The sequence below is a fragment of the Heloderma suspectum genome, chromosome 4, assembly GCF_057233095.1.
Source record: "Heloderma suspectum isolate Gila_16-S chromosome 4, 16-S_ref, whole genome shotgun sequence".
Taxonomy (NCBI): domain Eukaryota; kingdom Metazoa; phylum Chordata; class Lepidosauria; order Squamata; family Helodermatidae; genus Heloderma; species Heloderma suspectum.
Window position 1 is genome coordinate 46,292,743 of NC_139461.1, and position 17,984 is coordinate 46,310,726.

At 41.0% G+C, this 17,984-nt stretch overlaps 1 protein-coding gene across 1 annotated transcript in view; it reads left to right on the forward strand.

The window, feature by feature from the left end:
* Window positions 1–17,741, forward strand: part of TMEM64 (transmembrane protein 64) — a 30,707-nt gene extending 12,966 nt beyond the window's left edge. Inside the window, exons 2-3 of the mRNA XM_084849165.1 lie at window positions 12,280–12,435; window positions 14,374–17,741. Coding sequence (XP_084705291.1) covers window positions 12,280–12,435; window positions 14,374–14,565 — 348 coding nt within the window. The 3' untranslated portion in view covers window positions 14,566–17,741. The remainder of the gene's footprint in view (window positions 1–12,279; window positions 12,436–14,373) is intronic.
* Window positions 17,742–17,984: the final 243 nt, after the last annotated feature.

Sequence of the window (17,984 nt, forward strand, 5' to 3'; positions counted from 1 at the left end):
CCAATACAAATTGCTCCAGATACAGCAAGTTTAAAAGTGCTGAAAGTTGATGGATTTGTACTTTTTACTCAAGCCGTCGCTTGGCATATCAGATTTTTTTTCAAATTCTTGGGGAAACTACTGATGTTCTTTATTCAGGCTTGGTTGAGGAGGTGTGCCTTTCATTGGTTTTGTGAAATTCTGAGCAGCAGCTTAAAAATTGTCAAGGTTTTTCTGCCCCATGAAAGTCTATGGCAGCATCTGCTGGCAAAGCTATGTTGGGCATGCTCAGTTTCATCCTGAAGCTAGAATTCTGCCAGTACTGCAGTGTTTTGAATTCCAGTGTTCTTGTCAGGATTGAGACCCTGTGGGTTGGCAGTTCCCAGGCCTGGGAATTGGGGTGTCTGCCTGTTCTGGATAGGGTTGCACTCCCTCTGAAGGAGCATGTCCATAGTTGGGGGGTGCTCCTGGATCCATCTTTGTCCCTGGAGGCCCTGGTGGCCTTGGTGGTCAGAGCACCCATTGCCAATGCCAGTTGGTATGCCAACTACACCTGTTCCTGGATAGGGATAGTCTAGCCATGGTGATCCATGCACTGGTAACCTCATGATTAGATACTGCAACGTGCTCTGTGTGGGGCTACCTTTGTGCATGGATTGGAAGCTGCAGCTAGTGCACAATGCAGCAGCTACGGTGCTCACTGGGACACCCAGCTATGCTCACATAACACCTGTGTTAAAAGAACTGCCCTGGCTGCCTATTGGCTACTGAGCCACATACAAGGTTATGTTATTATCACATATAGCCCTAAACAACTTGGGACCAGGATACCTAGCAAACCACCTTCTGTTATATATACGTAGGCGACATCTAAGATCATCAGAGAAGGCCTTGCTGGCCATTCCAAAATGAAAGAGATGTTGCCATGAAGAACCCTGATGGCAGGCCTTCTCTGTAGTGGCACCCACCCTCTGGAAAATCCTCCACTGTGCAGTTTGGGAGGCAGAAAATATGGCATCTTTCAAGCACCTCCTAAAAATGCACCTTTTCACCCAGGCTTTCCCTGGGTTGTAACTGCTGTTGGGTTTTACTTGGTTTTATATGCTACTTTTAAAATTTTAAAGTCTTACATTATGTTTTATTGGGTTGCCTTTTATGGTTTTAATAGTTGTGAACTGCCCAGAGAGCCTTGGCTATTGGGCAGTATAGAAATGTAATTAATTAATTAATTATTAAAATTTCCTTTTTAAAAACCAGGGAAATTCAGTGATTAAAAAAACCTTACCTGTTTAAGACCAGAGTTAAGGCTATCTCATGTTGTCTGAAGCTCTCCAAAGCCAGGAAACTGGAAACTAAGGTTGATGCCTTAACAGATGTGCCCCGTGAACAGTAATGATGTTGTGCAATGTTACAAATTGTGCTTGCTTGCAAGAAGTGAACAGGCATGAGTCAACTCACAGGAGGATTCCTCTAGCAATACAATAAGATTCAGATGTTTCATAAAGCAATACAATATCAGGACAGAATGGGAAATCTTTACTGGTCCCAGGAAATCAATTCTCCCTCTGGATTTGGGCCTGAAAGAACTAGGAAAAGTGTGGGTGCATAGAGGGTAAGTTGTAAACCAGCAGAATTTGTGACATTGCACAGCGGCATGTCTCTTAAGGCACCAGCCTACGCTTCCAGTTTCTTGGCTTTGTGGCGCTTGAGTCAACATGGCACAGCCTTAACTCTGGACTTAAACTGGTAGGGTTTTTTATTGTTGAATATTTCATTCTCTGAACTAATCCTTGTCTTCAAGGGCTACGAGTAGATTATAGTATTGTGGAAAAAAGACAGAATTCTCTATCCCTGAGATATACAGTATAAACTTGATAAAGGACATGAAAGAGTAATGTAAGAAGAGGGATAAATCTATTTAAAATAATTTTTATTTTAAAAAGAATCAGAGTGATTAAAATCGTTACGGTAAGCATCTCTTTTTAAAAAGGAACTTAAATTTTAATATAAACCTGTTGAAGCCTGTAACATTTTTATATGATTCTACTGGTCCTATGGGACTATGTCCTCCAACTCCCTCATATATTTTAATCTTAAAGCAACCAGTTCGTATACATGCTTAAGAAGGGTATGAATTTCACAATGGGAAATAGATTTAAGTCAGCTATTTCACAGAGGCTTTTTTCTTGGTGACTCAAATAATTTATCTAAATTTCTTTGATTTAAATCCATCAGCCCCACTCGCAAGGCAGGGTGTGAAATGAAGAAAGGAAAATATATTAATAGAATGCCCACAATCCTCTGGCTTTTAATCAAGGAAAATTCCTTCTTCAACCCTGCAGGATCTGTGGCTTGCTTGATGAGTCACTTGTGTGTGTGTGCGTGCGCACATGCATGGTCTCCAGATTTAGTTGTAGTTCCCAGTTTGTTTTGAGTGAAATTGTTTGCTAATGTCCAAATAAGGCTCGTGCATTCAGATCTCAAGTTGTACAAATCTTTTATCCTGAGGTGATCTTCCATATTTCAAGCTAAGACAATACTCCTCAGATCTTGGAGTTTTGAAGCTGGATGTTTTAAGTGAGATCTGGAAGAGGACTAGGGCTTAAATCCAATGCTGCGCCAGCACTACGGAATTTTCTTCCTTTCTCCTCACTGTTGCAGCCCTTTGCAGCACCTGAAAATTTGCTCCAGAGGGTTTCCCAGTCCTCTGGAGCAGATTTTCAACATGCAGAGGAGGGATAATTGCCCCCTCCTCATTCAGCTGAAGGAACTGCCTCCATCAGTTGAATGCCACCATTGGATACAACCCTAGGTTAAAAAGGTTTTCTACATTGCCTCATCGCCTGCTAAAATCCTTATAAAATAACAGGATTTTCCCTAAGCCAAATTAAAACAAGTCACTGAAGGCAATCTAATTTGCTGTCTTCAATAAAAAATTCCCACCAGTAAGTACAATGCACCCCCAAATTGTGAAGGCACTTTGGTGATGAGACTTAAAATATTGGAAAGAGTTTAACCCCTTACACACATTTCAACCATGTAGAATAACATGCTTGGAGTGGCAGCGGGGGTGGGCAGGGTGTCATTGCAGCAGCAGGCTCTGCCCGCATCTTATCATTTGAAAGTCTGAAGTGAACCTACGTGTGTATACATCAGGGGCAGAGTCTGCTGTTGCAATGCCACCCACCCAGGGGTGTGTGTGTGTGTGTGTGTGTGTGTGTGTTCTACATGATTAGGATGTTCTACCATGATTTCATTTTCCTCTTTGTCTGAGATATCAACATTAATTACTTATTTTCCTCTTGATGTTACACTAAAAATGTTCCAACATGAAATAAGACTCATGCAATTGGTTTAGTAAAACTATGACTTTAAAAATTCATTCACATGTCAGGTGCATTCTAATTTTACTTCAGCTTACAGTACTTGTTAAAGTACTGTTTAATTTCTGAATTTTCAAAATATTGGTGACTTGAGATTGGGCTGTAACTACAACTTGCTAAAGAATTTACTGTATGTGCTTCTTACCTGTTCTGCAATATTTTTTTCTGAACCATTTTAAGATGAAAATTGAAGCAAAGGTCATGATCCATGCAAGTAACATCTTACCGGTAGCTTGGGAACATTACAAGCTGAACAGTTACTGTCAAGAGGTGTTCATCTAATCCTTGTGATTGTTTCCAAGTACGATCAAATTTAATGAGTGCCCTACTTAGCATATCTGGTTTCTGATTTAATATTTAAAGGGCAGAGAATGTGCTAGTTGCATCCTCCTGGCAATAAAGTCATCCTCCCCTTGTGTAGGTGTTCCAGATTTCAACAGAATTACAAAAGTTTTCAGCCTTTTGGATGTGTAACTTCTGTATACTTATTCATGTACTTTCCAGTAAATACATTATGAAACTTCAACTAAAGTTGAATTCATGCTATTGGTGCACATATCTTCTCAAGTTTAAAACTGCTATATATACAGGTTGTGGAAAAACCTGTTGCTACTGCTTGGAGAAGTTGCTTGTTCTTCTTCATGTTAGTTCTTGTGCTTCAGCTGGCCACCTTTATCTGGAGCGCTTATATGTGTATGGTCATTGATGCTATGGATTAGTGTCTCATTATATCATTGTGCTGGTGATCACTCCTACCAGTGCAACCTAACAGGCACTGGAGGATTGCCAGCATTGGATACTGCCTACAGTTTTGAGTAATTGTCCTTTATTTGGCACATGCTGTTTGAAGTCTCTTGGGAACAAATAAGCTTAATTAGAACTTCACATGCACAATTGGTTGTCTTAAGAAGATGTTTTAGCAACAAACACAAATGTCTGATTTCCATTGTAGAGGTGTATGGATATTTATTTATCGTATGGCACATTTACATCGCATTACAATAAAAACATAGAGCATAATAAATATGAAATATAAAATATAGACAGGAATATTACAAACGTATGAATAGGTTACAGATATAGTTTTTTACTTCAGTTGTCACAGCCAGGAAATCAGCAAAGTCTCCATTGTAGGCTCGGTTTTGACACTCTGTCACTATATGTTGGATAGTTTGTTTTTCAGCCCCACAATCACAATTTGATGATGTTGTTTTGCCCCATTTATAAAGGGCATCTGCACATCTACCATGACCCATGCAAATTTGGTTCAAGGTTGTCCGTATCGCACGGGGCTAGTCAAATCCAGGTGGTTTTTCCAAGATGCAGGGCAAGATTTGGCATTGTGGAGGGCAGTTTCCTAGCCAATGTTGTTTCCACGTGTTGTGGATATTGAAATCATCTTCTAGAAGAGCTTTAGCGGTAGAAATGGCTGGATGTCTCGATCTTAACCTGTTTCGCCCCAAGTAGGTTATGTCATTTAATACTGGTAGCTGGAGATTGTCAATAATCTTCCGGTATTCTTGAAGAAGGGCACTCTTTTGTCTTGCATCTGGAGGTGGTATATGACTCAAAACAGGCAGCCAGTATGTGGGAGTAGATCGTATCGTCCTACTAACAATATGCATTGACTCATGCAGTTGTGTATCGATCTTTCTCGTGTGCAGCTTATTAAGCCACACTGGGGCACAGTACTCGCTGCTGAGTAAACCAGGCTGAGTGCGGTCGTTCTCAGCGTATCCGCTGTTGAGCCCCAGCTAGTGCCGCATAGTTTGTGTAGAATGTTATTTCTACTTCTCAGTTTGGCAGCAATCTTCATAAAGTGTTCTTTATAGGAAAGTGTCCCATCCAGTGTGACCGCAAGATATTTGGGATGCATGTTGTGATTGAGCCGGTTTTCCTTAAATTGAACGTTGAGCTCTCTGCCTGCTGATCTCTTACAAAGGTGGAAGCATGTTACTTCCGTCTTTGTTGGATTGGGCTGTAACCTCCACTTACAGAAATATTTATCCAGTATGTCTAGATCAGAAGTGAGGACACCTTCAGTTGTCTCAGAGGATTTATGTTGTGTGTCTATAGCCCAATCATCCGCGTAGCCAAGCTTCCTTGACATTGTGTGTGGTATGTCAGCTATGTATTGATTGAAAAGGAGAGGTGCAAGAACCGAGCCTTGTGGTAGTCTGTTGTTTAAAATTTTAGGGACACTAGTATCCTCTCCTATAGTCACAGAGAAAGTTCTTCCAGCAAGCATATTATCAATAAGTCGGGTAGTTTTTCGGCATGAGGTTACTTGTATTATTTATAAAGTAGTCCACGTCTCCACACTGTATCATACGCTGCACTCAAATCTATAAAAGCAACTGATGTTTTTTGCTTTGCTTGATATCCTGCTTCTAGATAGGTTGTTAGTGAAAGCACTTGGTCAGCGCACCTTCATGCGGGGCGGAATCCAGGTTGTTTATCTGGAGTATCTTCTGGCTGATTCTATTATGCAGAAGCCTTTCGAGAAGCTTATAGGCAGTGCCTAGCAGTGCAATTGGTCGATAGTTCTTTGGTTGGTCATTTGTTTTTCCTGGTTTGAGTATTGCGATGATGTTTGCTTGCTTCATCTTGTGTGGTATTATACCTGTTTCCATAATATCTGAAAAGAATTCTGCCAACCATCTTTTTGCATATTTTCCACAATGCAGGAGGAATTCAGGATGTATACCATCATGTCCAAGTGCCTTGCCAGCTTTTATATCCTTGAGTGCATTTGTAATTTCAAAGGGGGGAAAAGGGCGTGAATACTCAGATTGTTCAGGACAAGTAGTTTTAAGAGCACTAAGTTTTTGTCTAATTTGTCTTGTATGGACTTTGTCCCTTGTAGCTCTAGATGTAGACAATATATGTGCCGCGATCTTACTGGCTGAAATGTGTGTCTTATCATTTATTTTCTTCTTACTTCCCCCTAATTTCCGTAGCAATGACCATGCTTCTCTACTAGATGTTTTAAAATTGAGCGATTCAACCGTCTCCATCCATTTCTCTCGCCTTGCTATATCGAGGCTATGTAACAAGTCATCTGCAATATCATTTTTAAATTACCATTTTTAAAAAATTATTGGTACATGTTCTCGCAGGTATCATTCCACCCCGGAATATATTGCTTGCGATATCCTCTAGGAATAGCCTTTCTTGCCACACATATAAATGCGCCTGTAAGTCATAATTGTTGGATTTAGGGGAGATCCAGCCCAAGCATTTGTCTAGGTTTTCAGTAAAGACATCCCATTTCACCTTCTGGAAATTCCACCTTGGGTGGGGAAAGGATGACATCAGAGGTATACTTGAGCCAATTTCAATCAGAATTGGGCGGTGCTGGCTATGGGGGAAGTCTGCTAGTACCAGTCGAGAGGTTTTCACTTGCAGTTTTTCCTCACTGGTGGTCATAAAACACAAATCAGGGTTGTATTCCTTTCTCCAAGCTGCCGACTTATATTTTCCTCTGTCCTTTGCATCGAATATAAAATACAAGCTGTTATCATCTGCCCAGTTTACAAGTGCCTCACCATTTTCGTCAGTTTCACTGTACTTCCACTGAGTATGATGACTATTAAAATCTCCAAGGTAAACAGCTGGATGTGGAGACAGAGGTATAACTTGTAGGGGCCAATTAATAGCCGGGGGTTTATATATGATAATTATTGTTAATTCCCCTATTCTTACAGTTACCTCATGTATATTGTTGAGATTAGAGGCTGAGCACAGTTGGGCATTTTCAGTTGATGACCTCACATACGTTGCTGCTCCATAAGCATGGTGGTATGTTGCTCCCAGCAAGATATAGCCAGGGATCCTGCCTCTCTGTCTGATTTGGTCCTCATTTTCAGCATGACTTTCCTGGACTGCAACTACGCCGATGGCATTATCTGCTAAAATCCGTTGTAGGACTTGGCACTTAGACCTACTTATTCCTTTTATATTGATCTGGCAAATCTTGGTAACAGGACCAAGATTTTTTGTCATGGGGTCCTGAGAAGGACCGTTTATGTTCATGCCTTGAGGCATAATTTGATGCGATGTAATATAGCCAGGAGATCACTAGGATTGACCGGCTGCCGTAACTTCTAAGCTTCAGATGTTTGCTTCGAAGTGACTGTTCTTTAGCACCACCCAGGAGACACGTGTGACTTAAGGAATGTCACAGACGTGAACAATCATTGTCCCCTAGTATATGGATAATAAATCCTTATTATTATCCTGACCCTTGCCCTTCATGGCTTATTAAATCAAACAAGGAGGGGATGTCTGGCTGGGTCCAGGAGGTTGTAAATAACTCCTTGAGAGAAGGAGTGGTGCTGGACGCTTTAAAAGAAGTGGTAATCAGACCAAGCCTAACCTGGCCCTGGAGGATGTTAACAATTATAGGCCAGTGGCCAACATCTCCTTCCTGGGCAAGGTGCTTGAGTGGGTGGTTGCAGGACAGCTCCAGGCACTCTTGAATGAAATGGATTATTTAGATCGATTTCAATCGGGCTTCTGGCCTGGTTTTGGAACAGAAACTGCCTTGGTCGCCCTGTGGGATGACCTTTGCCAGGAGAGGGACAGGGGGATTGCAACCCTGTTGATTCTCCTGGACCTCTCAGCAGCTTTCGATACCATCAACCATGGTGTCCTTCTAAATAGGTTGTCTGGGTTGGGAGTTGGAGACATTGCACTGCAGTGGTTCCACTGCTACTTGGATTTTTATTTATTTGTTTATTAAATGTATTAGTCACCCAGCCATTCTGGGCGATGTACAACAATAAAAACAGTTCATACGATAAAATTCAACATTAAAAACATCACATTTCTAAAATTACCCTAGCCCACCCCAAATGCCTGCTTGAACAACCATGTTTTTAATGTGTGGTGGAAGCTCATTAAAGAGGGCAGAGTTCCCTAGGGAGGAAGTTCCACAGAGTGGGGGCCACCACAGAGAAGGCCCTCTCCCTCATTCTCACCAGCCTAGCTGTCCTGGCTGATGGGACAGAGAGAAGACCATCTGAGGCTGATCTTGTTGAGCAGCCTATGTGGTGTTGCTGGAGGCTTTCCTTGAGATAGGCTGGGCCGGAACCATATAGGCCGATGGCTGATTCCAGAAGGTGGTGCTGGGGGATTATTGATCTGCGCCATGGCAATTATGCAGTGGGGTTCCACAGGGCTCTATTTTATCCCCCATGCCGTTTAACATCTACATGAAACCTCTGGGGGAGGTTATCCGGAGGTGTGAGCTGAGGTGCCATCAATATGCATATGACACCCAGCTCTCCCTCTCTTTTTCATCAAACCCAGGTGAAGCAGTGGCTGTTCTGAATCAGTGCCTGGGCACGGTAATGGACTGGATGAGGGCCAATAAACTGGACCTCAATCCAGACAAGACAGAGGCACTGTTATTGGGTGGTTCATCTGCCCAGCTAGGTGATATTCAACCTGTTCTGGAGGGGGTTGCACTCCCCCTAAAGGACCATGTTCATAGTTTGGGGGTGCTCTTGGATCCAGAACTGTCACTCGAGGCACAGGTGAACGCAGTGGCACGGAGCACTTTTTATCAGCTTAGGCTGGTATACCAACTACGCCCTTATCTGGGCAGAGATAGCCTTGCTACAGTTATCCGTGCTCTGACAACTTCTTGTCTGGATTACTGCAATGCGTTACACGTGGGGCTGCCTTTGAAAACGGTCTGGAAACTTCAGCTGGTCCAAAATAGGGCAGCAAGATTGTTAACAGGGACTGGCCAGCAAGCTCATATTACGCCAGTACTTTTTCAGCTGCACTGGCTGCCAGTCCATTTCCGGGCCTGATTAAAAGTGCTGATATTAACATTCAGAGCCCTTAATGGCTTGGGGCCAGTTTATCTGAAGGATCACCTCCTCCCATATGTGCCTGCCTGGACCTTAAGATCATTGTCAGCGGCCCTTCTCCATGAGCCCCTGCCAAAGGAAGTGAGGCGGGTGGCTACTATGAGGAGGGCTTTTTCTGCTGTGACAACCCGGCTGTGGTATGAGCTCCCTAGTGAGGTTTGCCTGGCACCTACACTGTATTCTTTCTGGCTCCAGGTGAAGACCTTTTTATTTTCCCAGGCATTTTAGCATTTTAACTTTCTAGACTTTTAGCTTTGTTGTTTTAAATCTATAAATCCCTGCATTGCTGCTAGGTTTTATTCTGGTTGTATTGTTATACTGTGGTTTTAATGTTTTATATATTTTATATTGTTTTATTGTGTGCTCTTTGGTTTTAATTTTTGTGAACCACCCAGAGAACTTCGGCTATTGGGCGGTATAGAAATAAAGTAAATAAATAAATATTTGTATATGCTTGGCTGTTTTTATCTGAAACAAAAATTGCACTATGCTCCAATTGTGTTTGAAAACTATTATATAGGGGGGTGGGATAAGCGAAGTGATAATGACTGGGCCACCATTACCCATTGTGCTTTATGGCTGAGAAGAGTTTGCACCTAGAGGCAGAATCCAATATTGCTCTTGCGCATACAGCCAGCCCCACCACTTCTGGTCCGCAGGTGGCCCCTATTGCTTGTGGAATGGCGATTTAGCGCTTCTGGAGGAAAGGGGCTGTTCGGCAGAGTACACTTAAGGGAGCTCCACTGACCTCGCCCGTTCCAGAAACTAGTGTTTCTGCTCATTTGGGGCCTTCCCTCTGAAGCACTGAATTGTTGTTCCGCAAGTGGTAAGAGCTGCTTGCAGCCCAAACGTGGCAGGGCTGGCCACGTGCAGTCCACAATTGGTGGCCAGCTTCACTAGCAGATGGGCAGCATTGGAGTCTGCCCTTAGTCTCCACAGTCTAATTCCAGTACTGTCAATTATACTACATAGGCTCAAGAGTTTGTGGTTACTTTCCATAAACCTGCATCCTTTATTGTGAAATTGTTTAATTTTGGTTATATGAAAATTTGGAGCAAGAAGCAGTATGATGTCAGGAGAAAGCCCTTTAAATGAAAGATGGTAGGGGTGTGTGACTCCAGGCTGTGTGGAACGGACAGATAGCCATGAATCTCTACTCAAGAACATGGTTAGGGCATTTTGAAGACAAGGTCAAGATATATTTCTAAACCTCTTTGTACATCCTTGAGGAACCTGTACTTTTACAGAAATATAACACTGATGGTCAAGGGAATCTAACTCTGCACTTACTAGAATTGCAGTACTTGACAAACCCTACTGTCTAACCTACACAAACAAAAAATGGACATTGACAGGTTTAACTAGAAGAACTAATGGGTGTATTTTCATAAATGAATTGGGTGGAATTTTTGATGTTGACAACCTGCTGCCCATCCTCCAACATGTATTTACCAGTACTTTCAGCTGGTTGATTTGAAATAAGAGTACTAATGCTTATTTAAGGGAGCTTGTGAGTTGGCAGTTCTGACACAGAGGAGAGGCTGAATGTGCATGGCTTTCGTATGATTGAAATCATATGCAATTAAGCGCCTGTTATCTTTCTTGCCTGTCTGAATCTTTTGAACTCTCATCTTCTGCTTCTTTGGCAGTTATCCATAATAATTCTTGTTTCACCTGTTACTTGTTTTATGTGTCACTGTGGACTGCTCCATGAAACAAGTTTGTATATATTCAAAATCCCTTCAGTATTATTTTAACTTGCTCAATTTAAAAAATATTTATAAGTCATTTTTGAAGTCTTTATGCCAATGAAAATAAAATATTTTCCTGAGGTGTTTATACAGCTTCATAGATATTCTCATGGGTTTCATACTTCAAAATAAATGTAATTACCAGATGTTCAAATCTGAATACTGTTTTTGTAATTGAAGGTCTACTGAAATAAGAGACTCCCTGTTAGCTTTGGGGGGATCATAACTGTTTGGAAATAAAGTTAATTTCCTCTCTCTCTCTCTCTCTGTGTGTGTGTGTGTGTGTGTGTGTATTTACATATATATACTTTATCAGCTGTTCCTTTACATTTTATTGAGATCTTCAAGTCTGGGTTCTTCATGTTTGCTGCCAAAGAGAGCTTGAAGGATGTAATCGGATGCACAGTTGCCTTCTCTATAGATATGCATAGGCTTCTGTATGAAGGGACTGTAGATGGATTTCCTTTGGCTTGTTTCTGCTTGTTTCCTGCTGTAAAATAGATAAGAACGACAGTTGTTGGCCTGGCCCACCACTGGAATGCAGCCCCTGAGATCTGTCCCACATAGGAATTCAGCCCTTGAGCTGAAAGAGGTTCCCCACCCCTCTCCTAAGACCATTTGAGAACATCCTCTTGACTTATACTATTAGTATGCCATGTCCTCATTTTGTAGGAAGTGGATTGCTTTTAGACCTATGGAACTCCCTCCCCTTAAAACTCTCTAGTGTTTGAGCCTGTATATTTTGGGGAAATGCTGTTAATGTTTTCTTATGGCTAGGTTAAGCTAGTACAGGAAATCTTTTACTTTTATGTATAAAATGTGTGATGCTTTGTTTTGCTACCCATTCTGAGCTCCTGGAATATTGCATGTTAAAAATATAGATATATATTTGCACCATCTCTTTATGGTTTGAATCCATTTCTGCTCATTTCTGGACTTGATTTAGGCAACGCCAATTCCCTGTAGTAATCACTGGAAAGATAGAGAAGGAAGAAATAGCACAGTGATTCAAAATTGTTAGAGGGAGAAATATAGAGACTGGGAGTCATGCAGCTCTTTTTATAGTCCCATTCGTTGACCACAAGAGGCTTTGGCAAATCTCCCTCTAGTTTTTAAACCTTCTGTATAATTGGATACTTGATTTATTTTCTTCTTACCACTCCACCGCCACCTCATGGAAGTTGAGATTTCTTTAGTTAAACTGCTGTAGTTTGGACAGTTGGGACAAAAAACTAATCAGCCTTCCTTTTTATTGGTCAATTTCTATGCATTCTTTTTATTTAGATTACAGATCTTTCACTGCCAAACTACCTGATGGCTTCTTCCATTGGATTGCTTCCAACTCAGCTCCTAAACTCCTACCTGGGTACCACCTTGCGCACTATGGAAGATGTTATTGCAGAACAAAGTGTTAGTGGATATTTCATTTTTAGTTTGCAGGTAAGTGGTTTGTTTTTAGGCCTCATTCAACATTTTTTATAGACCGTTTTTGTAGTCTCCATTCCTATACATGTTTAATCAAACATCCCACTGTCTGTTAAATAGAAAGTATTCCCTGGTAAGGTGCATAATTAAATATATTGGCTTACATCCTGAGTGTTCCTTGCACAAATGGAAGGCTTTTGATCCACCGGAGAATGCTGCTGGCAGGGGAGGAGGCACCTTTTGGTGATGCCCCCCTGCAGTCACCCCGCCCCCATCAGTCAAGAGGGTGAGCAGATTTTATAGAGGGCAAGGGGCTGCAGGGGAGAGGGGTTTTTCCCCTAAAGTCACTTTCCACCTTTCCACTGGTGGGAGCGTCCCAAGAGCTGAACTCTGCTCACTGCTGGCAGAAGGAACTCTGAATCAAAGCCAGTGTTTGTTTGTTTTATGGTTGGAAGCCATCTTGAAAATTCTCTGCACTGAAAAGTGGGACAAGGATAGTAATAAATAGAGCACGTTTCTGTTTTAAGAAAGTTGTCTGAAATCTTCAGATGTTTGTATTGGAAATGAATAATATTATATCACAAACAGTTCCCATTTTATAAGAACTGACAATTGTTTTTATACTAGCCTGATGAAACATTTATATCCCTAGAAGTAATGTAGAAGTGAACTTCTTTGCATTACTGTCATCAAGTTAGTATCTTTAAATAGTGAACCAAGGCTAGCACACATGACATTGTGCTAGTGGAATCCAAATTTCACAGTATGTGCAAAGGGAGAATCCAACTAAAGTTCTGCTTGCACAAACACTTGCAGTTCTTAGGTTTACAAAGTGGTATGTTAGCGCTCGCACAACTGGAAAAGGGAGCAGAGCTCTGCTAGTGCAGCATTTTCTTCCAGTAACGGTGCATTAATCATTGACAGGGACCCTCAGTGGACAATATCTGTGTGCAGTGCAGAGTGAACAGACATGCATTACACGTTCCCAAGGATCTGTCACAGTGTACAAGCTCTTTTGCTACTTGCCTGCATGTGTGTGCACATACACCCTCCAACTTTTGCCACTTCGTAATGTTAAAACATCAGTACATGCAAAACTAATTGCATGCCACTGGGACTAGTTTTTAAGAATGCCAAGTAGTACAATACCGTATAATTCTATGACATCCTTGGGGCTTCCCTCCCCATCCCCCAGTTCTGTTAATATACAGCTTCTGTCAGAAGAACTTTACTGCCAGAAATGGTATCTGTCTCTTGGTGTGAGTTATGAGACTCTTGGAAATTGCTCTTCTGAGTTTGTTCAAGTGCTTGCAGCACCCCTGAAAGGTGGGCCAATGTTGTTATGTACATACTAGGAGACCACGGGGCTGAGTTTGGGAGTGGTTTTGTTCTTTTGCTTTTCCTACAGCCACTTAATTCATGGCAGAGGTGGCATACAGACCAACAACGTTATGGATCACAGCTTTCTTAGCTACTACACTCTGCCCACCCTCACTGTAAGAGCGTTGTTACTTCAGCATTGTTAAACCAGAAATTAGATGAAAAATTATCAGAAGAATTTTACAAGTTGAAATTTTTGTTCAACGAGTTCTTACTTAATTTGTTCCTTAGAAAACCTTATGACTCTTACACAACATAGATCGCTTTACATGACTGTCTGGCTGCGTCAGAGTCTTACACACACAGTCAGCTTCACAAAATGTTATCAGCAGGTGCAAAAAGTGTAGTCCTCAATTATTGATATCTCTTCCCTGACCCTTTTTCTGGTAGCTGTTGGGCACATGCCTTGTGACTGTGTGGGCTTATATTCTTTTTAATTATTAAGTGCTAGATTGATTTAAAAAGGCTTTTAAAAATTAACTTTTTTCCTGAAGTTTAAATATTTTCCTTGTGTTCATTATTATTGCTGCTGAAAACATTAAGCAAGCACTATAACTTCTGTTTCATTCACAGATGGTAATAAGTATAGGTCTCATGTTCTATGTTGTTCACCGGGCTCAAGTGGAATTGAATGCAGCCATAGTTGCGTGTGAAATGGAAATGAAGACATCGCTTGTTAAAAGCAGTCAACCAAGCAACAGCAATTCAACATATTGCAACAAGAGGACGCTTGCATTTTCTGGAGGAGGAATCAACATTGTATGAATTCCCCTCCCCTTCTGAAGTATTACATTAAGGTTTTGTGAACCTTGAAAGCCTAACTTATTGCCTAGACATTTTTCTGGACATCTCAGTAAGACTTAAATCCCAGATAGCTGGAGGATGTACTGTGGTACAAACTACCCTGGCGGTTATTCAACTGCAAAATGGGGGACTATTTGTAAGGATCAGTAGGTGGCTAAGTAATTGTAAATGTAGATGCAAGTCTGGCTGCACCTTTTGTCATTATTATATTTGTCATGGCCTGTAGTCCGCACTTTCAGTGTTGTTTTGGATTTGCTTCTATGAACTGAGAAAAATATCCCTGAAGCAAATATTTTTTCTGCTTAGCATTATTTATAAGGCTGACTAATAATATACAGTAGATCTTTAATACTGATAAACCAGTGTAAAGTATGCAACTTCATGTACAGTGCCCTTGAATGTGCTTAGCTTTCAGAATATTTCCAGAAAGGAGCATGTTCTCCCTTCACAATCAGGCATCCAGCACAGGGAAAGTCCCACTCTAGGGCTGGGAAGGCAAGACAAGCACTTCCTGAGGAGGAGGAGGAGGAGGAGGAGTCTCTCCCTGCATCCATAGTCACCTTCCTTGTCTGCGACAGGTTACAGGGTTTCCCTGTGGCTTTTTGTGAGGGAGGGGTATTTGCTAAAGGGGGGCAGTTTTGCTATTTTGGGAACCATTTGGCTTCCTTATCTTGTTTTTTAATTTGTGAATGGGGTGGGGGGCAGGCAGGGAGAAGAACACCTTATATAAATCTTTGGTTGAATGTATTTTTGTAAGCCACTGAAATGTGGTGGAGCCATTCATAATTTTTCACATAATTTGAAATCCTACATTGTGGGACTGAAGTGCTCTTATATAACATTTTAAGTTACACTGTGTAATATGCAAAGGGAAAGGGAAACTATGGATTACCTAATAGTGGCAAACAGTGTAAGGGAGAACATGTAGGTGAAATGCAAGTCTTGGACCTGGCTTTACTATCCTTGTGAGTAACAAAAGGGCTGTTCCATTACAATCCCATTCCTAGCTAGTTATAAGAAGAGTTTTGGGGAGCATAGATCAGCTTCACTTTGTTCTGTGCACTGCAAGACTTACAAAACAGGAAGAACTAAATCTCTGAAAATACTATGGTACTAGTCACGTGGCCTTTATTTTATAGGGAAGACCTTTTGGTTTTTCTTTTATAAAAGCTTTAAAAATCAACACAATTCCTCCCTAATACACTTTCCACTGATCATAAAATAGTGTACGTCTTGTATGCATTTTGTGCAGTACTTTAGGATTTGTACCAATGGAGTGCTGTGAGGACTACATGTGTCCCTTTCTTCTTTGCATGTGTGTTAAACATTTGCAAAAATTAGGAAAAGACAGGTTTTCCATCTAAAAAAATAAATGACTAGAAAAGGGCAGAAATGTCTTTGAGGCTCAGGAATCCGTAAATGTTTTAAAATGAATATACTTCATATGATGTGATGGACTCTCCATGGGAGGATCACCAAGTTGCTTCTTCATGAGTTTGAATGGACAGAAATAAGCGTAACTGTGCTTGTGTGTGTCAGTACCATAATTCTTTACAGATACATATTTGTATACCTGAGTTATGTACTCACAAAAATGCTTTATAGCAGTTGGAACCAGCACAAAATTACTTCGAACATGAATAATCTTATTTTTGTCTGAAATCCTAATTAGTTCTGAACAATAAAGTACACATCTGGCTCTTAATGATTTTGTGTTATGTATTCTTTTTTCCCCAATACCTTTTTTTTGTAAGTCTGTCATGATGCAGTGGATTTCTTCTTTCTGATTTCAAGTCAGGCACATGTAAGTTCATTGATTTCACTGGGCTTTATTCCATCTATATTTTTGGAATTGCACCTATCTTGGATTCTGGCAAGTTGCTTCTTAGTCCAGGATAGTCTTCTGTTGAGAGCATAACTTGCTTATTGGGAGAGAAATCCTCTGGCCCATATACAGCATCTGGGGGGCCATAGGATTTTTTTGGATTCCCAGATCTGAGGTCAGAGACATTGCTCCAACCTTGGACCAGGAGTCCAAGCTCCCCTCACAGCCAGCATGGAGAGAACTGTGCCAGCTGCCTCTACGAGGTCACAAATGCAATCTTGGAGGGAAGGGAAAGGGGGCAGTTGTGTGGGTAGGGAGGGTAGGGGACTGGGGAAGCGAGGATATGAGCTATCCCCAGCTTTCCCCAGGTCCCTCCCTCCCCCTTCACAGAACCCTAGCTAGATGGAAGAAAACGCCCATCTAGTGGAAATGCAGAGCTGGGGCAGTGTGAAGATCACCTCTGCTGCACTACTGCTCTGCCTAGAATTACCATCAGCTTTCAAGTTTGGAGGCTGATGGGAATCCCAATAGGATTGTACCCTTAGTAGCTTTTAGGTTTCAATATGTCCTTGGATACCTTGAAATGATGTTCATACATTTGGTAACACTTCTTTTGTTGAATCTATTGATGTCCCTAGAACTATCTGCAAATACAGTTTTTGGGAAGCTCAGTGTTATTCTCCTACACCTGCATTGCTTTGGTTCTTTGAAAATTGGGTGTTTGGTTACTATTTATGGGCACTGTTTGACAGTGAATGATTGCTGACCCCTTTATTAACAAGGTTTGTAATTGAAAAGTAATTCCAGTAATCAGAGAAACCTAGAGGTTATCCCACTTAAGGTTTGACCAATATTTGTGTTTTGTAAACTCCTTCTTTAATAACACTTTGCAAAGCTGTATTTCCAAGCAGCTTTGGTTCAGTCATGTTTTGTAACCAGAGTAATTTTTGTGAACTGCCCAGAGAACTTTGGCTATTGGGTGGTATAGAAATGAAATGAATGAATAAATAACTTTACTGTATATACATTTTTGGACAGAATAATTTTATTTTGCAGTATGCCTGATAACCTGTGTACAAGTGAATAGAAAATATGCATTAAGTCTTTTCTGTATCTTGCCAATCGTTTATACAATAAATTATGTTTATTTAAATAAATATATGGATATGTTTGAAATATACTAGGCATAATATTCCTGCTGTTAGAAAATACATATGCTGAAATATCATGCAAGGGGGCCAGAAATGAGATTGCATTAAATGATGGCTCTGTTCTAGTTGAGAATCTCTTTTGCAATAATAAATGAAGCTATTAAGCCAAGGTATCAAGAGCATGCATGAAGGTTTTGTTAGTAATAATGTCTTCTAACGTTCTATACAGAAGAAAAAATTACATTTTCTGATTTCCATGAAATGACACTCAAGTTATAAAATACAGGCGCAGGTACATAGGAAGCTGCTTTATATGGAGTTAGCAGTTAATGGTCCATTTGGTTCAATATTGTATACACTATCTGGAAGTGAGAAACTCTCCAGGGTTTCCAGAGAGGAGTCTT